The sequence below is a fragment of the Sycon ciliatum genome, chromosome 2, assembly GCF_964019385.1.
Source record: "Sycon ciliatum chromosome 2, ocSycCili1.1, whole genome shotgun sequence".
Lineage (NCBI taxonomy): Eukaryota > Metazoa > Porifera > Calcarea > Leucosolenida > Sycettidae > Sycon > Sycon ciliatum.
In genome coordinates, this window is record NC_088644.1 from 767145 (window position 1) to 792284 (window position 25140).

The 25140-nt window shown below is 51.5% G+C and overlaps 1 protein-coding gene across 1 annotated transcript in view; it reads right to left on the minus strand.

Moving 5' to 3' along the window:
- LOC135808172 (uncharacterized) overlaps positions 1-25140 on the minus strand; it is a 76539-nt gene that overhangs the window by 25651 nt on the left and 25748 nt on the right. The window contains exons 10-19 of the mRNA XM_065321324.1: positions 18740-18835; positions 15319-15371; positions 14389-14500; positions 8412-8568; positions 2767-2958; positions 2371-2416; positions 2033-2119; positions 1925-1969; positions 1492-1547; positions 182-330 (exon numbers count right to left, since the gene is read on the minus strand). Of these exons, the coding sequence (XP_065177396.1) occupies positions 182-330; positions 1492-1547; positions 1925-1969; positions 2033-2119; positions 2371-2416; positions 2767-2958; positions 8412-8568; positions 14389-14500; positions 15319-15371; positions 18740-18835 (993 nt within the window). The remainder of the gene's footprint in view (positions 1-181; positions 331-1491; positions 1548-1924; positions 1970-2032; positions 2120-2370; positions 2417-2766; positions 2959-8411; positions 8569-14388; positions 14501-15318; positions 15372-18739; positions 18836-25140) is intronic.

Below are 25140 nucleotides of genomic sequence, written 5' to 3' on the forward strand. Positions count from 1 at the left end.
GTGGCAGTATGTAATAGGCTATCCTCCTACACTCCTCTAGAGTCTCTCCTGTTCTCCTCTAGAGTCTCTAGAGTCTCTCCTGTTCTCCTTGTAATCGGTCCTGCGGCCAACTTGGGGCGCACCACCCCTCAGGAGCTGGCTCCGGGCCTATGTATAGTGCAGTAGCAGTGACTTGACTCACATGGATAGCAAGATGATGGCGAACACAAGACCAACTTCTTGCATACTGGATAGTCACGTGTCCAGCCAAGACGCCTCCAGCTGTTGAGTTGTGACCAACATCCGCCCATATCAGCCATGCTTTGTCTATTGATAGAGTGAAGTCAATACCTTGACCCAGAGGATTGCGGGCACGACAACACAAACAAACATGCACCAACGCACCCAACACACACACACACACACACACACACACACACACACACACACACACACACACTTGTACCTGTTGCTCACTGCCAAAACTGGTCACGTGGGTCTCCCCGGGAGAGGGGAGAGAGACTCAAAAGGAATCTTAGAAAGATGACTCAATTGGCTATTGAATCACCCAACGGCGGACACCCCCTGAAATCCCAAAACTCTGGGTGGACTTGAAAATGATCCCACTTATGGGCTCACCACACCTCAGTAAGTGGGTGAGGAAAAGGTGCAAAAAAAGGATTGACGGCACCAGGGCATCCGTCCTGGGATCCAACTGCAGTTACCCCTGCCCCAGTGAAGGTAATACTTGCTACTAGTGTGGGTGGCTAAATCAGAGGGGATCTGATATAAGCGTCACTAGCACCATTGATTACACAAGAGTTAATCGAGCCAGAAGCAGTCCATGGTTAACACTTCAAATAGAAAGTATATGAACCCTGGAACCAACAAAGGTGGTAGGTACCACATTACACCTACAAGCAGCCGAGCCCGTTGGCAACAGACCCCACACAATCAGGCATAAGTGTACCCACCAACCGAACTAGCTGGCACACACACCATTGGACCATTGGACGCCCAGCGCCGAAGGCGATGATAGCGATGCTACAGCAGAAGCCATAGCAGCTCGAGCTGGGATTGCACCATTCAACAGCTTGCGGCTGAAGAATTGACCGCCACTATACAGCCTGGTCTACACCACACAGCTATGAAGTGGCTTTTTCTGGCCAGTGAATCCCTACTTTTTGGTCTCACACACACACACACACACACACACACACACACACACACACACACACACAGCCACCCATATAGTGTAGAGCCTAGACTTCTCAAAATGTTGTCATCAGAACTTCACCACAAGACCTTAGAGAATAAGTGTTCCGTTTGATAAGAATATCAGAAAACCTTGCAGTTTTCCACATAATGGCGAAATGCAGGGAATACAGACGCACAGAGACGCACAGAAATACAGCGACTACAGGCTGTTGCTGCATCGGCAAAGCACAGCACTTGTCACAATGCTTCTACAAATGCAGGAAGTTTTACAGTGACCAGTACACTATGCCTTACCAATCGGGGTCTTCTGGGGCCTTCTCAAATTTCGAGCACACACTTCCGCCACAATGCTACAAATCAAGCCAAAAACAAACAATGACACACTATTAGGAGATGGTCTATACCTTGCAGTAGTACTGGTCTTTGTCAGTGTAGAATGCATGACGTAGGTCCTGAATGGATCAACAGGGTTTATCTCCTTGATCATACCCCTGTTAATCTGAAGGAGGACAAGTCGGACTATTCGAATCGGGTGCACTTGAAGCGTTGATAAGTGCTTAGGTTGCAACAACAGGTAAATAACTTGCTAATATAAAGCGCAGAATCATCCAGAATGTCTCTGTGACTTCAGTAGGAGCATTCTATCGGCCAACCTGCCATCCAGTACTCGGTCAGAATACTTTTAAAGAAATTCCTCAAGGTGAAACTGTCGTATTGTCAGTCTTACCAGGTGTTCATTCCAAGCGCTGGGTCAGAGCTTCTGCCTGTAGCACTGCTGCTGCTGCTGCTGCTGCTGCTGCTGCTGCTGCTGCTGCTGCTGCTGCTGCTGCTGCTGCTGCTGCTGCTGCTGCTGCTGCTGCAATGTGGCCCGTGGAGTCGTACAATTCTCATGTCCATCGAGATGGACACTACTGGTCTGGACCTGCACGGGAACATGGGAGTAGGCCACATGACTGAATAAGAATCACTTGTACCACCCATACTTTATAGTATTCAACTGCAGGTGGAAACACTCCCTGCTGTTGTGTTATAAGTTTCTAGTTTCCCGGTGGCTTTTTGCAAGGCACTCTGTTGCCGGGAAGCAAGCAGATCCAGTGTCCCCTCCCCTCCCCTGATAATGTTTATGTCGACTGGTACAACAGATTGTTTTCTAGCACACACGACTGTACTTACAAGAATACATATGCTTGGGAGCTGTGAGACGCACCGACGGCTACATCTGCATTAGTCGGAGTACACGCACATTCACGCCCACACACATGTACACAAGTACACGTGCACACACATGTGCACACACGTACACACACACACGTACACACACACACGTACACACACACGTACATGCATCTAGCGCTGGAGTGATGATGCCAAACATGCTAGGCGTAGACGTATCAACTTGGGCCGGGATTACACAATTCAACTTGCAAATTGCAAGGCACTACTCAAGTCATGTCCTGGTGTTGTGAGGGGAATTCCTGCTAGGTACACCGTGCAAGTATAGGAAGTTACATTCTGAAGTTTAGGACGATATATCGTTTTGTAGTCGTCACTTTTTGAAATCATCCTTACCGTTATAACCATTGGAGTCAATATCCCATCCATAGGATAGCGAGTATCCAAATGATCTGGTTGCCGTAGTTGTTGGTACAATACGCTGTGCAGCTTTCTGTTCTAAACCATTAGCTGATCCGAGATAGAGGTACACCGCACCTACTCCAAACACACCATGTACTGTCTCACCAGGAGCTCCGATGGCTACATCTACATACACATACACACACAGACAGACAGACAGACAGACACACACACATACATACATACACACACCATTCACCCTCTCGCCAGGAGCTCCGATGGCTACATCTAGAAGACAAGGAGGAACACAGTCATAGTAGACAACTCTTTTCTTTTCTTTTTTGAATATCACAAAACATTAGAATCTGGCGTCCCTCGTTCCAGACTCAGCCCAGCATAAATGGATAAGTGCCAGATTGGGGGAAGTCATGCCATGGACACGAGACTTGTCGGACTGAGAAAATCAGATTTTCAGCTCAGTGTACGGTCTAGGGGCATCACCAGGAAAAATTTCTAATCCAAAATCTAGCACATTAGAGCTTGCGGTAATGTAGGTTAACACGTTGCACAAGCCACCACTTCACACGCGCTCCAGCGGCTTCCAAAGAGCCCGCAGATCCCACGCTATTCATTGATGCATGTCAAGTAACACGTACATGCACGCTGCTGTGGCATGTAACATGCGTAGGTCTACGCCGGAACTCACCTGAACTCGCCAGCCAACCAGCCATATGCGGCTGCAGCACACATCGGAGCTTGAACCCGTAACGCATACACCATACTTTGCGCTGGCCGTATTGCTACTTCATATTTGCTTTGCTTGGGTAGTGAGAAGAACACCGGTTTGTTCCTTTCTCATATTTGCTTTGCTTGGGTAGTGAGAAGAACACCGGTTTGTTCCTTTCTCCCTTCCTTTCTCTCTCTTTCACCATGCCACGAGGCTCTGTACGAGGAAGCAGACGTGGACGCAGACGCGGGTATGCCGTCGAGGTTACCCGTCGCCGCTCGGGTAGGGCTTCGACCTCGCCATACGCGCGGACTGACGGCATGCGCGCCTTCGCGCTTATTGCCTCCGACACACCGTCAGCAGCTAGTTCAGACTTCTGACCCCGCTCCAGGCACCGACGCTTCTATGCAGGACGAGCCCTCATTGCTCTCCCCGGACATCATTTCCTCAGCCGTTATGAAGATGAACGCCCTCCACCCTCTCCTCGAACGCGTGGAACGCCTGGAGAACAGACAGTGCTGAGTCTGATCTGGAAGCCGATCTCTCCCACGCGCGCGCTCCGCACCCGAAAGATCGCTCCCACGCTCCGAGCGTCAAGCTCCGGACCTATCCTGCCCGGAACTTCCAGTTCTATCGGAACCTTCGACTTTGCCAGGACCTCCAGTTCTCTCCAAGCCCTCGGTTCTACCCACACCGCCACGTCGTGCGATTGAAAAAATCCAGCGCGGAGAGTTTGTGGAACTTGAGGAACTCTTGCCGGAAAATTTCAGCTCCCAGGGACAGGAGCCAATACAACTGGTTACAGCTGGCGGCGACATGGCTCAGCTCTCGCTCAACCTCAGCGCAAAGCACACGCGCGCGATCAACGACTTCTCGGCTTGGCTGGAGGCCTGGACGATCTACATGGGCATCGTCGTTCTTGCTCGTCCTGACCGAGCTCATGAGCTCGTCTGCTACCAGCACATACTTTGTACTGCGAACCAACAGTTCACGACGTCTGCTAGCATGCCGTGCTGAACTATGATCGAGCATTTCGCCAACACACCGCCAGCATGGCACTGCGCTGGGACGTGATCAATCAGACGCTGTGGAGTATTCGCCTACTCCGCTCTCCCCGTCTGTCATGCAGACGTCTCCTGTGCTGAACTATGATCGAGCATTTCGCCAACACACCGCCAGCATGGCACTGCGCTGGGACGTGATCAATCAGACGCTGTGGAGTATTCGCCTACTCCGCTCTCCCCGTCTGTCATGCACCAAATGCACGCTCCAAAACAGCCGCGACCGCTGCCTGCCCACATGCCGTAGCTCAACACGCGCAGCCCTTTCCATCAGTGGCGGGCAGCACCCGCCAAGTCTGTTTTAAATAACTGCAGGCCCTGTTCCCGCACACCCTGCGACCGTCTCTACGCCTGCAGCTCATGTGAAGACAAAGGTCATGCCGCCACATCCTGCACCAGCACCACCCGCTTCAGGTGGCAGCGCCCTGCAGATAGCCACGAGAAGACTTCGAAGCCCACTGAGAAAAAGTAAGCCGACTACCACTCCCCTGAACACTGTTCGCTTTCACACATTACTGCCTTCCTCGGAATTGTGCTGGACACGGTGCGCATGGAAGCCCGTCTCCCAGACGACAAACCGACGGACCTCCGCGAGCTCCTCAGCGAGCTGTCACGCTGCACCCAGACCACGCAACGCAAACTCGATCACTTCCTGGGGAAACTCTCCTTTGCGTCGAGCGTCGTCGTACCAGGCAGAACATTTACGCGGCGCTTATGGGATATCAACAAGAGGTTTAGCCGCGCCAAGCCCTATTTCCGTATCACTCTGACAGGCATTCCAGCAGCTGGCACCATCGGCACAGCAAGCCCCGGACACTGCGATCCGCCTCTCTCTCCTGGACTGATGCAGGAGGTCGCCGACCTGGCAGCCATGGCAATCGCCCCGACAACACGGCGCACGTACGCCACTGGCGAAAGGAAATTTACGCAATTCTGTGCGTTGCAGAGACGGACGCCCATGCCGGCTACAGACACGATGCCCAGCTGCTTCGCAGCACACCTCACACAATCGGTTCAACCACAGACAATTCATGTCTACATGGCCGCAGTACGCAACATGCATCTCGAAGCCGGATTCCGAGATCCAACGATGAACGCATTGCTGCCGCCACGTGTTATGCGAGGCATCAAGAGGACGGCGACTGACCCGGCAATCCAGCGCACTCGCCTCCCAATCACCATTGATTTGCTGCGGAAGCTCCTCAACCAACTCAGCCTGGACCAACGGCGTCACCAGCAGGACAAGGGCATGCTCAAGGCGGCAATGGTGCTCGCCTTCTTCGGATTTCTTCGATGCGCTGAATTCACTGCGCCTCCAGCCGGGTTTGACCCTGCCACTCATACCACACGCCAGGATGTGACTCTGGATGTCACTCAAGGACGCACATATATCCGCTTCCACATCAAGCAATCGAAGACGGACCAACTTCGTCAGGGCCATGCAGATAATCGGTAGTACCACTTCACAACCTTGCCCGGTTGCCGCCCTCCTGGCATATTTTACAGTCTGTCCGTCTGACGCCACTGACGCACTCTTCCGCTACCGCCCTGGGAGACCGCTGACCAGGCAGGCACTGACAGAAGAGCTCCGACAGCTTCTCCCACTCACGGAAACACCCAATTCACGCGATTACGCTGGTCATTCGTTCCGCATCGGTGCCGCCACAACTGCAGCCATGGCGGGTACCCCGGACTGGCTCATCAGGGCAATGGGCCGATGGAGAAGCGACAGTGTCTTGCGCTACATCAGGGCAACCGACACAGACATGGGGCAGCTGACCCAAAAGCTGTCAGAGGTACAAGCGCATCACAGAACGCATGGAGGTATGTAAGAACCCGCCACGCGGGCAATGCAACTCGCACCCATCCACGTACCCACACGGCTGACCGTTTGGAACAGCACAGCAACTTGCTCTGCTAGGATTGTGCTGACAAACTGCGCTGATAGCAACAACAGTGTCATTCACGTGCATTGCAATGTGTCACAACTTAGCATGGAGGCTGGGCAACCATGGGCCAGCTATCTCCTCTCATCTGGCAATTATCACGGTCTTCGGCCATCACACTCATACTCCCACACTCCTGCCTCCTAACGGGCATTGCACTTCGTGCGTGGGCCGTCCACACTCCGTCCATTTCATGGGCGCCCATCTCATGGGCTGCACTTTGTGCGTGGACATACATACACACTATCATACAGGTCGTCCACACTCCGCCCAGTTCATGGGTGCCCATTTCATGGGCTGCACCTCGTGTGCGTGGGCCGTCCACACTCCGTCCATTTCATGGGCGCCCATCTCATGGGCTGCACTTTGTGCGTGGACATACATACACACTATCATACAGGCCGTCCACACTCCGCCCAGTTCATGGGTGCCCATTTCATGGGCTGCACCTCGTGCGTGGACTATCCTACATGATTATCACATGCCAGATTCGGTTGCCCAGCACTCCATGAATCCTCCATATGATGTGTGCTCTCCACTGGTCTGCAATAGCGAGTGCATGCGTGTTAATAGCACATTAGAGCTTGCGGTAATGTAGGTTAACACGTTGCACAAGCCACCACTTCACACGCGCTCCAGCGGCTTCCAAAGAGCCCGCAGATCCCACGCTATTCATTGATGCATGTCAAGTAACACGTACATGCACGCTGCTGTGGCATGTAACATGCGTAGGTCTACGCCGGAACTCACCTGAACTCGCCAGCCAACCAGCCATATGCGGCTGCAGCACACATCGGAGCTTGAACCCGTAACGCATACACCATACTTTGCGCTGGCCGTATTGCTACTTCATATTTGCTTTGCTTGGGTAGTGAGAAGAACACCGGTTTGTTCCTTTCTCACCCACCCACCTCTTCCCATCTATGAATAATATTGATATCCTTGATTCAACACAGGTATCATAATTCATACAAGACGAAAATAGATAGGAGTGCTGGGCCAGCTATCTCCTCTCATCTGGCAATTATCACGGTCTTCGGCCATCACACTCATACTCCCACACTCCTGCCTCCTAACGGGCATTGCACTTCGTGCGTGGGCCGTCCACACTCCGTCCATTTCATGGGCGCCCATCTCATGGGCTGCACTTTGTGCGTGGACATACATACACACTATCATACAGGTCGTCCACACTCCGCCCAGTTCATGGGTGCCCATTTCATGGGCTGCACCTCGTGTGCGTGGGCCGTCCACACTCCGTCCATTTCATGGGCGCCCATCTCATGGGCTGCACTTTGTGCGTGGACATACATACACACTATCATACAGGCCGTCCACACTCCGCCCAGTTCATGGGTGCCCATTTCATGGGCTGCACCTCGTGCGTGGACTATCCTACATGATTATCACATGCCAGATTCGGTTGCCCAGCACTCCATGAATCCTCCATATGATGTGTGCTCTCCACTGGTCTGCAATAGCGAGTGCATGCGTGTTAATGACAAGAAAACTGGAACCCAAATATGGATTTAGATACAAATGAAACCGCAAATATAATGAGTCCTTTTCAGCCATTCTCCCAATAGTGATGAAATGGCTTTAGCGATTTTTGCATCTCAACTCTTCGCCTGCACTTATGTACCAGGGTAAGAAAGAGCCCAAAACTTGCTGTTTCGGCTACTTTAACAGTTCTAATTTAGACGGCCAATGTTATTACTTTTAATGATAACAGCGTACAACTGATTGTACTGATTGTATATCCAAGGAGCACTCACTACTCTAAGAGCACAGTACATCTGCCTAGGACCGTCAGGACAACATCTGCCTAGGACCGTCAGGACAACATCTGCCTAGGACCGTCAGGACAACATCTGACTATGAATATTAGGAGGACATCCATCTTACCTGGGTACCCGTCCCCATCCACATCACCTACTGATGCCAAGGACCAACCAAAGCGAGATGCCGGATCACCATTGAATACCTTATCTGCTCGGCGAAGATGCGAATAGCCAGTCTCCTTCTTGCTTCTTGATTTCATCTTCTTGGTATCCACAACACTCTGAAAACAAGTACAGTAGTCATGCATGGGAGTAGATTGAGTTTCCAAAAAAACAGTTCACTTCTTTCTTTTTTAACTTAGTAGGGGAATTAATAACTGGAGAGTTATGGTGAAATTGTAATAGGTGTATGTATGCTACGACCTGAATACTCACCATTCGTATTTCCCGCTCGTTCCCCTTGGCAATGAGCCACTCACATAGAAGAGCGCATGCTCCAGGTTCTGTTCTGTTGTAGTCTAGTCTAGTCTTGAGTTGTCGTTGTCCTGTTCTCCTTGTCTACACTCTTCTCGAATACTTCTATAAATTATCCAATCATATAAAACCCCTTGTGTTCCGGTGTGAGGGGGCATCATTAGCCGGGAGCAGCTAACACTGGTGGCAGCGGAAAACGTCCACCACTACATCGCTGGCGGAGTATGTACGCCTTCGGAGATCGCCGACTATGAAGTACCACGAAGGCCCACGCAAGTGAAACCATATCCTCATCCACTCTCTTCGTCAATATTTTCCTTTCTGCATTGTGTTTCTTTCTGCTCGTCGTTTTCTTGTTGCATGCATTGTTTACCATGGTTTACAGTCCATAGGTCAAGCATTGGCGCCAAACTGTCTGGCCAAACATTTTCGGAACATTTTCTGTGTCCGTGTTTTGTGCATACTGGCTGCTGTCTAGTGTCTTGTTAGGATATCTGCTAGCTGGGTAGTAGAGTCTAGCTACACTGTGTCCGTAGAGTAGTTGCCTATTTGGAATTGTCTCTGCCAAATTTAGTTGTTTGCCGCTACGCACGATAGGTTACGTAATAGATTGAGATCGATAGTCGATCGAGTCCACGGGAAATTTTTGCAGATAATATTTTTTTTCGAAAATTCAAAAATACAAAAACAATTTTTTTTTTTCACAATGGGCCGTTCAGCGAAATCCAAGAGACAAGAAAAGCTAGAGCGTAGCTTCGCTGAAGCTGGCTGTGACATGAACATTGCTGAAGAGCGCGAGAGTTCGCCGGTACAAGGGTTGTCCCATCATTTTCGTTTGCCGGACACAGACACACCACATGCACGTCCACTGCCGAAGCCAGTTTTGCTTCCTGAGACATTCGGAAATCAGCCAGGCCAAGATTTCACCACGTACATGAGGCATTTCGTCCACACATGCGAGTTGAGTGGGTACGACGACGACCAAAAGCTACGGCTACTACCTGCTCGCCTTGTTGGTACCGCTCATGAGATGTTCACCGAAATTCTAACTCACACGCCTGACATGAACTTTTCCGACACAGTCGAGGCTCTGCATGTCCGTCTTGAGCCGCCCCAGCAAGCATTGATGCACGAGGCCAGTCTTCGCCAGCGAGTGAAGCTGGCGAGTGAAACTCAGCACGGGTATGCCACGGAACTTCGTCGGCTCGCTCGTCGAGCCTACCCAGGACAACAAGGTGCACTGCTTGATTCAATGCTTTTGCAACTTTTTATTGATGGCCAGGCATCGAAGGATTTGCGCTTGGCGTTGGCGTCACCTCGGCCCACTGATTTGGATGCGGCGGTCCAAAAGGCCATCGAGGTAGGTGCTATTTATGCTCGCGAGCAGGCCCGCACCGTACCTTACCAGTATGCGCAGCCCGTATTTGCTGCTGCTCCGGAAGTGAAGCCCCGTCGCACTGCTCATGGTCGTGACCCCTACGCAGCAGTCGGTCCACTGAAGTCGGAATCTGAGCGAGACCAGTTGGCTTCGCTTTTGTCGAGTTTTGATTCGCGTCTCTCTGCTTTGGAGGCGAAAATGGAGAGCGTGAGTCTGTATCGCCCCACCCGACCCCAGCAAGACCATGTACGTTTTGTTGCTCGTGGTGCTGGTGCTGGTGCGCCTAGTCGTGGTCGTGGCCAGAGTTTTGCGAGGCCTGTCCGTGGAGTGTGCCATGGATGTGGTGAAGAGGGCCACTTCATTGCATCTTGCCCGCACGCAAAAAACTAGGTTGGACTGGTGACACGGGGCCGCCGTCAGTCGTCCGAGTGGAGCCCCTCGAGGAGGTATGTGGTGCGATCTCACCCATTATTGTGCACGTTGATGTTTGTCTTTCGTCTTCGTCTTCGTCTCCTGTTGTTGCTCTTGTTGATTCTGGTTCAAGTGTGTCGTTAGTGCATTCTAAATTGTTGCCTAATTTGACAGAGCGACCTCCTCTAGAGTCTGCTCCGCGGTTGTGTGCAGTCAATGGCGCACAACTTCCTGTCGTTGGATCCATGGATCTGTGTATGTCGCTAGGAAATCTGTCTTTCCAGCACACGGTTGTTGTGTCTCCTGGTATTCACTGTGACATGATTCTTGGTTCCGATTTTTTGTTGCAGCATGGTGGTGTATTAGATATTGCTCGTGGTGTTGTGATGTTTGGCGATGTGTCTGTTCCGTTGCATGTTTCTGGTTCTGGGTGTCCTCCGTCACGTACGCCCTATGATCGTATTGTTCCGCGTACTACTTCCCCCTCATGTAATACTCATACTCCTCATTCTGATGCATGCTCCGACGATGTACCTGTTTCGTCGTATTCTTCTCGTGTTGCCCTTGACGATTCATTGTCTGCACGGGTTGTTGAACCCATGGCTCAACCTGGCGTTGTCCCGGCGTGTGCGCCCGAGAGTGTGGCTGACCCTGTGGTATACTCATCTCGTGTGGTGTTTGAGATGGAGTTGTCGGTACCTGCAGGACATGTTGTCTTGGTGCCTTGTGCAGCTGTTGATGTGTGCACGGTTGCGATGGATTGCGTGGCAGATCCATTGGAGTCCTTTATGGCGAAGCATCCAGATGTGGCAGTGACTCCTAGTCTTGTAACTGTTGGCCCTAACCAAACACGTGTGGTTGTGGCTGTTGAAAATCATGCAAATCATCCTATACTCATTCATAAAAATACCAATGTTGCCGAACTTCATCAAATTCCTACAGATTGTGAACATATTGACGACACTGAAGCTATGGTTTCCTCAGTTTCACCCGACCCGATCCCGCTAACTGAGCAACGCAAGAAAGTCATCGATGAATATATCAACGCACAAAATCATCTCTCCACAGAACAGTCTCGCACGCTCACTGAACTACTTCATGATAACCACGATTTATTTATCTTGCATGATGATGACTATGGCTACTGTGACATATTCCCTCATAAAATTAACACAGGACAAAATAACCCTATAAAACAACCTACCAGGCGGATTCCATATCACCGCCGGAAGGCTCTGCAAGATCTACTGAATACGCTGTTAAAGCAAGGCATAATACAAGAATCGATTAGTCCGTGGGCATCACCCATAGTATTGGTGCCAAAGAAGGATGGCTCTCTTCGACTCTGTATCGACTACAGGAAGTTGAACTCTGTCACCGAGCCTGATGCTTACCCGATTCCCCGGGCGGATGACATGCTTGATTCCCTGTCTGGCTGTCGGTATTTCACGTCCCTTGACTTAGCGTCAGGGTACTGGCAAATAGCAATGGAAGGAAGCGACAAGGCTAAGACGGCATTTACCACGCCACTGGGCTTGTTTGAGTTTAATGTTCTGCCGATGGGCTGCAGGAATGGCCCAGCGACATTTCAGCGCGTAATGGAAGCAGTCCTGAGTGGCTTATGTAACACACCGGCCCAGCCATTCTGCCGTGTGTTCTTTGATGATGTCCTGAATGCCAGCGAAACACTGTCTGGCCAACTCCAGATTCTGCTGCCCGTGTTCGCGCGAGTTCGGTCCGCTGGCCTGCGGTTCAATCTGAAGAAATGCTCCTTCTTCCAGGAGGAGGTCACTTTCCTAGGACACCGCGTGTCAGCGGAGGGCATCTCCCCGAATGAGGCCAAACTCGTCGCGGTCAGGAACTGGAAGACTCCGAAATCTGTCACAGCTGTCCGCGAGTTCCTTGGCTTCGCTGGATATTATCGCCGCTTCATCCGTGGGTTCGCCCAGCGTGCTGCTCCGCTGACTGCTCTGACAGGCAAGAATGCTCGCTTTGCGTGGTCGAAAGCTTGCGAAGCGGCGTTCCAGGCTCTGAAGCGTTCGCTTGCCAGTGCGCCGGTGATGGCGTACCCCCAGTTTGAAGCTTCAGCAGGTGCATTCATTCTGGACACCGATGCGAGCAATGTGTCGATTGGTGCAGTCCTCAGCCAGATCCAGGATGGAACTGAGCGACCAATTGGGTACGGCAGTCGTGTACTGACGAAAGCTGAGCGCAACTACGATGCTAGCGATCGTGAGGCCCTTGCTCTGGTCTATTTTGCGGAGTATTTCAGGCACTACTTGTTGTCACGACCATTTGTTGCCAGGACGGACAATACTGCGTTGACTGCACTCCGGAACCTGAAGGAACCCCGCGGACGGAAAGCACGTTGGCTTGACTGTTTATCCGAATATGAATTCCGAGTCGTCCACCGTCCAGGTCGCCAACATCTGAATGCTGATGGTCTGTCGCGCTTGCTAGCCGAACCTGAAGCACATGTGCACAGTGAGTCTCCGCCACTGGCACCAACGCCGCCGCAAGATGCTGCCCCGTCTCCTCCGCCGAGTCCGCCGCCTCTTGCCCGTGATGTTCCGTTGTCAGCTGCTGATGAAATGCCACTTGCTGCTGATGTTCCTCCGGCTGCCGAGATTCTTCCTCCGGCCGTTTTTGTTCGTCCTCCTGGTGCCTCTGCCGCTGGACCGTTGCCGGATTGTTACAAGCCTCAGAGTCTTCTTGCTCCGTATGCTGATCCTGCTCTGTCTGAGTGTTTCACCAGATATGATGCTGCCAGTGGCAAGTTTGTTCGTCCGCCTGAAGCCGTTTCCCGTCCTCCCGACTGTCAACCGCCTGCCGTTACTGCTTCTCGTCCTGACCCGATTACGCTGTCCGATGATGATTTTCCGCCGCTACAGCCGCCGTCGTCTGATCCGGTCCGTACTTCTTCTCCTGTTTCTCGTCGTTCTGGCCGTGTTCGCACTGCACCTGCTCGACTAGCTGACTATGTCCTGGACTGAGTTTATTATTTGGTTTGTTTTCTTTTGTTTGTTTCCTAGGTATTTCGTTCATTCCCGTGGACGTGAATTTTAGCTAGGGGGGCACAGTGTAATAGGTGTATGTATGCTACGACCTGAATACTCACCATTCGTATTTCCCGCTCGTTCCCCTTGGCAATGAGCCACTCACATAGAAGAGCGCATGCTCCAGGTTCTGTTCTGTTGTAGTCTAGTCTAGTCTTGAGTTGTCGTTGTCCTGTTCTCCTTGTCTACACTCTTCTCGAATACTTCTATAAATTATCCAATCATATAAAACCCCTTGTGTTCCGGTGTGAGGGGGCATCATTAGCCGGGAGCAGCTAACAAAATCAGGGGCGTCCCACACGGTACGACCAGTTATGACCATGGTCGTGCCATTTTTCTTCCAGGATGATCCGGCCACTTCATCCAAAAAAGCAATGAAAGAGCTACAAAGTGCCTTGTTGGCCAAAAAATGTGGGGCAATGTTGGCTTGATGGAGTTTTGTTCGTAGCTTGTTCGTATACGCTGTGGCGTGACTCGTTTGTAGACCCATAAAATTTAATACTGTGACATTTCGGCCATTTTTGAGGGGTATGCAAGTTTCAAGGTTCCCTTCAGAAACTTTTTCAAGGGCTTTGCACAATGGATCTACACCCCAAAGGGAACCTACCTGCAAATTTTGACCGAAATCGGAGAGATCGACTAGCACACATACTTTGGTATTCTCAGTCATGCTCTCTTAAACAGAATAGAGTGATGCTGATTGCACAAGTCCATATTTTCAGTGCCATTGTACAAGCATGGCTTCCAAAAATCACAGTTGGAGTAGGGACCGTTGCCATTACCTTAGTCAAGTTCGACGAATAGAAATAGACGCGTCCGAAGTCATACGCGTTGCTCTCCCCAGCTCTGGCAGTATCCACCCAGTATGGCGCACCCACTAACAGCTCAGAAATTCTGCACATAACACACCCACGTATACACCCACGTATACACGCACGTATACACGCACGTATACACCCACGTATACACCCACGTATACATCCACGTATACACCCACGTATACACCCACGTATACATCCACGTATACACCCACGTATACACCCACGTATACACCCACGTATACATCCACATCACCTGAAATTGTAAATGTAACACATTCAATTCACTATCGAGAGTTTGTTGTGCTGCATGGCACCGTTCAGTTTATTAGTACGGTAAGACTAAGCCATTTCACGACTGTCTTCATGGCCCCTGTGCCCCATTGGTCCCTATCTCTATCTCTCGATAGTCTCAGTATAGGTACGTATGGGACAACTGCTCCAAGAGAACCGCATGATGTGACATCTTGGAAGAATGAACAGTCTCTGATCTCTGCTTTGACACTTGTCCAGCCTAGCACTGCTCCCCGTGACCAGTTGATTGCATATCCATACTAATCCGGCCTGGGCTCAGTGCACAGCTTAAATGTATAATGCTGCTGTTGCTACGGTTGCAGTGTCTCCGTGGAAACAGGCTACTACTATTACTACCTGTTCTGCAGTTTACTACAAGGATGTTGCTCGCACACATACCAACTTCAACATAAGCCCTGCAGTGCTGAGTAATAGCAGTTGGTTTGCAGTGTTGGTACCAAGGTATGCCATATCATGGTCATTCTACGCATGGTGATGCATGAAATCACCCACAAGAGTCGCACATGGATAGCAGCGAGGCCTTTAAGGCCGAAGGAGCCATAAGCCATAAGCATTGGATAGCAGTGATACACTTCTCACCCATCATTATTGGAGTCCACCGAAATGCAGGAGCAGCCGAAGAATTCTCCAAACTGAAAATCAACCAAGCCGCAGTGACAAGTAAAAAAAGTATGTATTCGTTGTAGATGCGGGTCACATGTTGGCCTTTTCATGGTTCAATGTGTGTATGCATGAGCTTGCAATCTTGTCAGAAGTATATGAGGTCAACAAAGGGAAACTTACCAAGCACCTGGAGCTTCTGTGTTATCAGACAGTGTCAAGTACAGGTATGCACGGTCAGGTCAGGACCATTCAGGAGTGAGCGGTTATGTACGGTGAGGTCAGGACCATTTGGGAGTGAGTAACTTCTCATTGGTGATCATTAGGACTGGATCTACCCCCATACTACGGTTCTTTGAACCTTTCCAAGCGCATCCCAAGTTTCCACAGGAATAGAAAAGACCCGCTCGATGAAGGATTTCCAAAGACCTTAAAGGTGCTCACGTCATCCCGGGCACAAATATAGCACCAAAGCACATTGCCTAGGTAAAGATCTCCAAGAATGCTTATCCCAGAGGTCCCACATTGGGTCAGTCAATATGTAGAACTACCCGTTATGTCAGTGCTGCATGCCACAGCTAACGCCACCACGAGTTTATGTACAGTCAACTTCGCTTATAACGACACTCGGCGGGGCATCAGAAAAGTGTCCTTATTCGCGAAGTGTCGTTATACCCGAAGTCTCATTGTATGTATTTCAGTTGGATGGGACTTTGCTCTGGGCATGGAAATTCTGTCGTTATTCGCGAATTGTCGTTATATCCGCAGTCGTTATTAGCGAAGTTGACTGTACTGTCGCGGACATGGAAATCCGGTCGAAGGACTGGGGCCGGCACCCTCAGTGCATGCAGAACGCTGCGCGCAGTGCACATGTTGATCGCATGCGTACTCATGGCTGCATGGCCAGCGCTCTGGGGCTGCTTGACCTCCGACCGGATTTCCATGTCTATGACAGCAGTGCTCCCATGCTCCAAGGTTGCTTTAGACTAATTGCACTATGCTGCCCAAGAACATCAAGTGGCTACGAATAAAATGATAACCGCGCTCAAGTCACAAAACAAAGTAGCAATAGTTTGCGAGATGAGCGCAGATGTCACTTTATTCAAAGCTTTAAAAAGAGAGGACCGAAGGTTTACAAGTTCAGATCTTCGGTCCTCTCCTTTTTAATCCTTGGCTCTCCATCCGAGTTAGCTATTATCCAAAAGTTATTAGTTCTGTGTTGCCCATATTTAGGAAAAACTTTGCATATCCTTCAAAGTATGTTAAGGATACGTGAAACTTTCTCTCAGATTGTTCAAAAACTGGCCAAGGTTGTCAAGCGATCTGACTGTTGGTGCAGCAAGGATGAAGAAACAGCATCGAGAGCCGGAGTAATGCGTATGCTCCGCGTGGTCCCGTGCCGGAGCGCGGGAGTTCGGAGTGCGTGTTCTGCACGGGCACGTGATGCGCTATGGCAAGTACGTGCAAATTATGTTAGGAATGTAATTGTTGGTGGGTTGCTAACTTCACTTACCGTGCCATGCACGGAAACTTATATGTAAAGAAAGAAGTTTGATCTGCACATAGTCTCAGTGGCCTATAGTACTTCCGTATTTCTGTCCTTGCCGCCGAGGTGGAAGAGGGCCGAGGTGGAAGAGGGCTAAAGTCTCACTAGAGAGCTGGTGAAGTTAATATTATTGCCACTGCTGCACTACGCCAATAGTGAGTTGTGCATCTCCCGGCCAATAGTCACTTTGCAAAGGGGCCGTGCATGCTCTCGGGGCATAGTCACTTTGCAAGGAGACGGGTTCGACTGCCTAACAAGTTGAAGCACGGCTGCGTTCCGAGGTTGCTAACACGCCAGTGGTGTGGATTAGGCAGCACAATCATGCAACCAAGACGGTGTACACGAGCAACCGACACACATACTACCCACGTGTAAGTACCAACCATAGCCATGTGTACGATGAGTGAAATTCGACCAGGCTGCACACAGCCGGTACCTCATACCTAGTCATACAGATTGAGGGAGGCTTCGGACCCTTCAGTGCCCGTTTTTTGGTGTTTGTTCGCTGTCGCTGTGCCTGCAGGCAACATCATGGAGATCAGAAGTCTTGTGTTGGTGTTCTTGGCATTGCTTGCAACCCGCAATGGTTTCAGCCTGGATGCCACGACAGCAAAGAGGTTCAGTTCTGGTACGCTGAATGGCAATTTCGGAGGGAAAGTTTCCTTTCACAGCAATAGAGTGAAATTCGACCAGGCTGCACACAGCCGGTACTTCATACCTAGTCATACAGATTGAGGGAGGCTTAAGATCTTTCAGTGCTCGTTTGTTTGTGGCCGTGCCTACAGACAACATCATGGAGGTGAGAAGTCTTGTATTGACATCCGTGGCATTGCTGCCGACCATCCATGCTTTCAGTCTGGATGCTACGACAGCAACCAAGTTCAGTTCTGGCGCTCCAAATGGCAACTTCGAGCGTCAGTCTCCTTCCATAGCAACGGAGCGTAGAAAACGTTACTCAGTTTGAGTTGGTGCACCGGATGATGAACACTGCATGACATCCAGGCATGGCATGGTACACCGGATGATATGAACACTCCATGACATGCAGGCATGGCGCTGAGCAAAACCGGAGTATGCATGGACAGCGGGCTCAGAGTCGCAGACGTGTACTCAGCCGTGAGTGAGATGACCATGTGACCCGGTGACTCAACAGGAGGAAGGGTGTAAACTTGAAGTCTTCAACCATAGCACTGTGCTGGTTTTGTGCCAGTCGATATGTTACGACTCGTATGACAAGTCTGCCATGTTTGCCTGCCGGCCATTATATGACGTGGCTTGTGTTTGGGAATGTCAACCCCACTCTTCTCTCTTCTCTCTTCTCTGTCGTGACTCATGACTCGTGATGTCTCACTCCATGTCTCGCTCCATGTCTCACTCCATGTCTCACTCCATGTCTCACTCCATGTCTCACTCCATGTCTCACTCCATGTCTCACTCCATGTCTCACTCCATGTCTCACTCCATGTCTCACTCCATGTCTCACTCCATGTCTCACTCCATGTCTCACTCCATGTCTCACTCCATGTCTCACTCCATGTCTCACTCCATGTCTCACTCCATGTCTCACTCCATGTCTCACTCCATGTCTCACTCCATGTCTCACTCCATGCAAGGAGTACAAATACATTTTCTGAAAGTGCCATGCATTTCCCAGCAAAAGGCTTGCCATTGCGCTGTGCATACTATGCTGTATAACTGCTGGCTACTAGACATTGGTTTAGGATTCCTGAACTGCGGCCCGTGGGTATGCGCCGTCCCTACTTCGCAACTGTACATTGTAATAGGAAGCCAGTCCGCCCCAGAGAACACAAATGTAAAATGGAGGATGAGTGCATGGTTTTGACAGAGGCTTACCTGCTCTCCGACAATGCTAGATAGGATTGGCCGGTCACGGCGTAAATAAATTGCAAGCCCCACCAGGCGTTTTCTGCCTCCATTCATGATCACCACCTACTCCATAACAACACATAACACCATAACACATAACACACCATGGCAACACATAACATACCATGGCAACACATAACACACCATGGCAACACATAACACGCCATGGCAACACATAACACACCATGGCAACACATAACACACCATGGCAACACATAACACACCATGGCAACACATAACAAACCATGGCAACTCATGGTAAACTATGGGTAGAGATGAGCAGATCACATCATGAAGGCTGCAAAGAGTCACATCAAAAGTATTGCATTATTATTATTCATTATTTTGCTTAATTGGCATCAACCTCCATAAAGCAGGTATATAGCCTTCGCTAAAGTTGCCAGAAAAAAGAAAGCTCATCCTAAGCGAGCGGGCTAGAGGAAAAGATAACTGTTCAGAAGATCCCGAGGTCTGAACCAACGACTATATGTCACATGCATGGTTGTGCTGTACTGCTACGCATCGGCTTCTAGTATGCTTGCATTCATGGTAGCATTGACTGTAGACCTGAGCGGTCACGTGCATGCTTCTGTCTCGCGAGTTCCCGGATGCATGCACCGGAGCTTGCGCCGCGCTGTGCTGCGCTGCTTTTGTTTAGTTCCTGGTTGTTGGACTTTTAGTAGTGTTTTAGACTAGTTGGTGTGAACAGTTGCTTTTCGGAGTTCATGTAGAAAGTTCAAGGTTATTGTTTCTTCGAATCGCTTTCCGTTGTGCACGAATGTGGAATGTGTCACTGTGTGAGTGTGCGTTCCCTTTAGTGAGCTTTTCTTAGTAACAGAAAATTGGTAGCAGAGGATGGTTACTAAAAGGAATTAGCTCAGCAGATTGATTGTGATAGTGTTCGCGTTGCGATTTGTAGCAGTGCGTCTCGAACCTGGAATAGGGTGCGGATAATGGCATCGTCGGAACCCACGACCTTGGAGTATGCTGCGGAGCCGAGTGCTGGAGAATTGGAGGACGACTATGAAGAAAGGCCAAATTCGGGCCGTCGTCGCTCCTCAACTCCAGAGCGAGAGGAAGCAGCTGGGGATCATGGAGCGGGCCTAAACTCAGCGCAAGTGGAGAGCGAACTGAGAGTGAGAAAGGCCGCCATCAAAGGGCAGTTCACGAGAGCGAGACGAGGCTTGCTAGTGCAGCTAAATGCCGATGGTCCATGCGACATCGAAGGGATCTCGCAACATCTGGAAGGCCTGACGGCACTGTACGATGGAGCTACTAGTTTGTTGGCAGACATGATCGGCAGCTGCCAAGACGTTCGCCAGCGGAATAAACTGGCAAGTGAGTTGGAAGCACTGGAGACTCAATTTTCGGCGGCCATGGACCGAGCGCAGGCCAAGATCGATGTCAACAAACTGAGCGAAGCCCATCCGCAGTCACCGTCACAAGGCCGAACGGACATCATCTCGTCTCCTCATGAGGACACAGTACACACACTGTCTGGGAGTCAGCGTGGGAACCCGACAGAGACTGTCGGCAGCAAAACCATTGTTCCTGTAAGTACAAGCACTCAGGTCGGTAGGACACTTGACGCCTATACAGGTAGAGCTAGTGCAATGTCGTACACCAGCATCAGTGATCTGTCACTGTCAAGTGTGAGCGCCAGCCCTGTTCAGTCTGTACATGACACTGTACTGCCTACCTCAGCACCAGTGACAACCATCAATGGCATCACAGGTAGCAGCAGCCTCACTGCAGCCACTACCTTGACTACTGGCACTAGCATGACTAGACCACTTGCCTCACTGGCTGCACCCAGGAGTGGTACTACCAGGCAGCCATCCACCAGTCAAGCTGTGGCCAGCAGCCAGCCTGCATTCAGTAGCAGCAGAATGAATGCAGGGGCAAGTGTGTATGTGCCATCTGCACCATCTGCACTGCCTGCTGCCAGTAAAGCCTGGCCAGGTGGCGCAACCAGTCCTTGGACACACATGCAGCGCATTGAGATCCCCACATTTGCAGGCGATAAACGTAGTTTCGAGGCCTGGTGGGCTGCGTTCTCAGCGTGCGTGGACAAATCTCCAGTGTCACCAGAGTGCAAGATGCTCAGGCTGCGGCAATATCTGAGTGGCGAGCCACTGCGGACTATCAAGAGTCTCGGGTACACTGCTGCGTCCTATGAAGCTGCCAAGGACATGCTCACAAGGAAGTATGGCGGCGAGCGTCGTCGTCTGGCAATCCAGCTTGAGGAGATTGAGGAAATGCGGCCAATCCGAGAAGGAAAGCCACCGGAGCTGCAGCAGTTCGCTGAGTTGCTGATGGTAGCAACTGTCCAGCTCAAGGAGGCAGGACGACATGCGGAGCTGTTGGTCGGCACGCTCTATCACTCCCTGATGAAGAAGCTGGATGAACGGATCATAGCGCGCTATCATCGCTGGCGATATGACCATAATAGATCAGAGAGTGTAGAGTGCCTGTTGGAATTTGTTACCCTGGAAGCCGAGCTCCTGGTGACGGCGGCAGAGACGGTATCAGGTTTCAACACAGCGGCGAAAGCAGACCAGCCCCGCAGCTCGCAGGATCATCGTGCAAGAACGCTGCTTACCGGTACTCGCAACAAGTCATCTCCAAGCAAGTGCCCAGCCTGCCAAAGCCAACACCCAGTCTGGAGGTGCCTGGTATTTAAGTCGGCCACGCTAGATGAACGATGGCGCATTGCCAAGGCCAGCAACCTGTGCTTTCGGTGCCTGGGCGCTGGACACCGTGGGCAAGAATGCACTTGGGGGGACGCGTGTGGCATAAGTGGTTGCAGCAAAAGTCACCATCGGCTGCTGCATAACGCGGAGAAGACGTCGTCAGCCTCGGGCACTGACACAGCATCCGAAGACAGCAAGCCTACGGTACGCCAGACGCTCGCAACATCAGCAGAGGGCAAACAGCAGCGTTCACGAACAACAAGCAACAGCAGGCAGTCGGAACCAGCGATGTCCCTAGTCACGTGTCAGACTACAGATGACAGCAAGGCATTATCAACAGCTTCCAAAGCGTCCAAGCTCATCGCCGTGTCCATGAGAACGGTGCCAGTGAAACTCAGGTCTGGTGGGAAAGAAGTGCTTGTTAATGCACTGCTGGACGATGCAAGCACGGACTCATACGTAAGTTCGCATGTGGCATGTGAGCTTGGTCTAACAGGAGAAAGACAACACCTGCCGGTGAAAGTGCTCAGCGGTCGTACTGAGGTGTTCTCAACAACACATGTGACGGTTCAGCTCTGCAGTGTGGACGGAGAGACATCGGCGACGCTGGACGCATTCACAACCGACTCAATCCTCGGCAGTGACAATGCAGTGGATTGGGTGCACAAGCGCCGTGATTGGGCACACCTCCGCAACATTCCATTCCCAGCACTGCCGAACCGTCGACAGGTAGATGTGTTACTCGGCCTTGATGCAGTACAGCTTCAAGCAGCCATACGAGCAGTCCATGGGCAACCTGGAGAGCCGATTGCTCGCCTGACCCCCCTTGGATGGACCTGCGTCGGCAGGATTGGCAAGGTCAAGGCAGACCCGGTAACCTGTCTTACACGGGCTGCGCCACATGACGTTCGGGAAAGTATTGCGCGGCTATGGGCCATTGAAGAGTTTGGCCAGGCTCAACCGCAGCAGCCCACTCTTTCTGTGGAGGAGAAGGAAGCGATGCAGGCTGCCAGAGAGTCCATGCAGTGGATCGCCGATGGACGGTACCAGGTCGGCATCCCATGGCGTGCTGGTCGGCCAACACTACCTGACAATTTCGCGGCTGCACTGAAGCGTCTGCAAAGCACGGAACGACGCCCGAGCCAGGATGCAGCAGCAGCTACAGCTTATAGCAACATCGTACTGGATTACGTCAAGAAAGGGTACGTGCGAGAGGTCAGTAGCAGCGAGCTCAAGCATGGTCAACAATGGTTCCTGCCGCACTTCGCAGTCCTGAGACCGGATAAAGCTACGACGAAGACCCGGATGGTCTTTGATGCATCAGCAAAGTGCAAAGGCATTGCACTCAACGACACCATGCTGCCAGGGCCGAAACTGCAACGCCAGCTGCCGAACGTGCTGACCCGCTTCCGGCACAAACCAGTAGGAATCATCTGCGATATCGCCGAGATGTACCTTCAGGTTCATCTCAGTCCAGAGGACCGTCCCTACCACCGATTCCTGTGGCGAGGCATGGAGCCAACAGCTGAGCCGCGTGTGTACGAATTCGAAAGACTCGTGTTCGGCGCCAACGCCTCGCCGTTCTTGGCTCAGTTCGTCTATCAAGAACATGCCCGAACACACCGCCACAAGTACCCATTAGCAGCGGAAACTATGCTGCACTCAACGTACATGGACGACTCCATGGACTCGGCCACAGATCCCAACGAAGGTGTGGAAATGTATGAGCAGCTGTCAGCGTGCTGGAAAGAAGCCGGAATGCATGCCAGAAAATGGCTCTCCAACTCAAAGGTGGTCATGGAGAAAGTGCCTCAGCAAGATCGTGCCAGCCAGATCGACGTGAGCTGCCCAGAGCTGCCAAGTGTCAAGACGCTGGGACTGCTCTGGTCGGCCGCAACAGATAGCTTTACGTTCAAGCCGAACGTACCAGACCTGTCGAAACAAGTCACCAAGCGATCGTTCCTGAGCGCAACGGCAAGCGTATTTGACCCGCTTGGATTCGTAGGCCCCTATGTAGTGAGCGCTCGGCAGCTGATTCAAGACATGTGGCTTCTGGCGTTGGATTGGGATGAACCGCTTCCGGATGTCCTAAGCCAGCGGGTTACGGGTTGGTACGCAGACCTAGCCGAGCTATCTCACCTCTCGATCCCACGCTGTTTGCAGGCAGTCGAGGCAGGCAGCCCTACCAGCAGGCAAATCCATGTGTTCACCGACGCCTCAGAAACCGCTTATGGTGCGGTCGGCTATCTTCGTTGTGTGTATGATGATGGCCATGTGTCTACTGCTCTCATCGCTAGTAGAGCCCGTGTAGCCCCGCTTGCAGCCATATCGATTCCGAGACTAGAGCTGCTAGCTGCAGTCATGGGCATGCAGTTGGCTATCTGGTCATCCGATGTCCTCAGTCTACCAGCAAGTGAAGCAACCATTTGGACAGACAGTCTGAATGTGCTGTACTGGATCCGGAACCGTGCGCGGAGCTTCAAGCCGTTCATTGCAACACGCATCGGAGAGATTCAGCAGAGCACCAGTACCAGTCAGTGGCGTCATGTGCCGACTAAAGTGAACCCGGCGGATGTTCTCTCCCGAGGTTCGTCAGCTCAGGCTCTGATCCATAACGAACTCTGGTGGTCGGCGCCAGACTTTCTCCGCAAAGAGGAAGCAGAATGGCCAGCGCAGCAGCTTCAAGAGCCAAAGTCTACCGTCAACTTGGAAAAGAAGAGTGCAGACCCGTCGGGGCAGGCACCAGTCGTGCTAGCTACAGTGGCGGCTGAGGCCGAGGCGCCTTGGAGCTTGAATCCAACAAGGTTTTCCGACATCAACCGTCTCATACGACGCCGAGCATGGGTGATGCGTTTTGTGCAGAACTGCTCCAAGCCAATGGAGCTCCGTTAGACTGGCCCATTGTCCTCTGACGAGCTTGCGAGCAGCCGAGCTAGTGTGATTGCGGCAGCACAAGAAGAGTCATTGGAAGAGTACCGCTTGGTGAGAGATGGAAAGCCTATCCCAGCATCAAGTAAGCTTGCGAAGTTACGACCAATGCTGAATGATGATCGACTGCTGTGTGTTGACAGCCGTCTCCGAAATGCCGCGATCCTGGACGAGCAAGCCAGATGTCCTGTGATTCTGCCGCGCGGACACTGGGTTACCCAGCTCATTGTCAAGGAGGCTCATGAGAAGAACCGTCATGCTGGTGGCATAAGTCATACGCTGTCTGATCTGTCACAGAAGTATTGGCTTCTTGCTGGGCGAGAGGAAATAAAGGCATGGGAGAAGAAGTGTGCTCACTGTCAACGGCAGGCCGCGAAGCCAGGCACACAGATAATGGCGCCACTACCCACCGTTCGTGTGTCATTGCCGCTGAGAGCATTCTCGCGTGTCGCGGTGGACTACGCCGGACCTTTCACAACCAAGCAGGGACGCGGAAAACCTCGGGCGAAGAGATATCTCTGCCTATTCACCTGCCTTCAGTCCCGGGCTGTTCATTTGGAAATGGCAACAAGTCTCGATGTCGACGGATTCATGAATGCTTTCTTGAGGATGACCAACCGGCGCGGCGTTCCGATACAGGTCGTCTCCGATAACGGCACCAACTTCGTCGGAGCCGCCAACGAGATGAAGAAGCTTCTGAAGGCAATGGAGGGAGATGTGCAGCGTCGAGCAGCGGACAAAGGCATC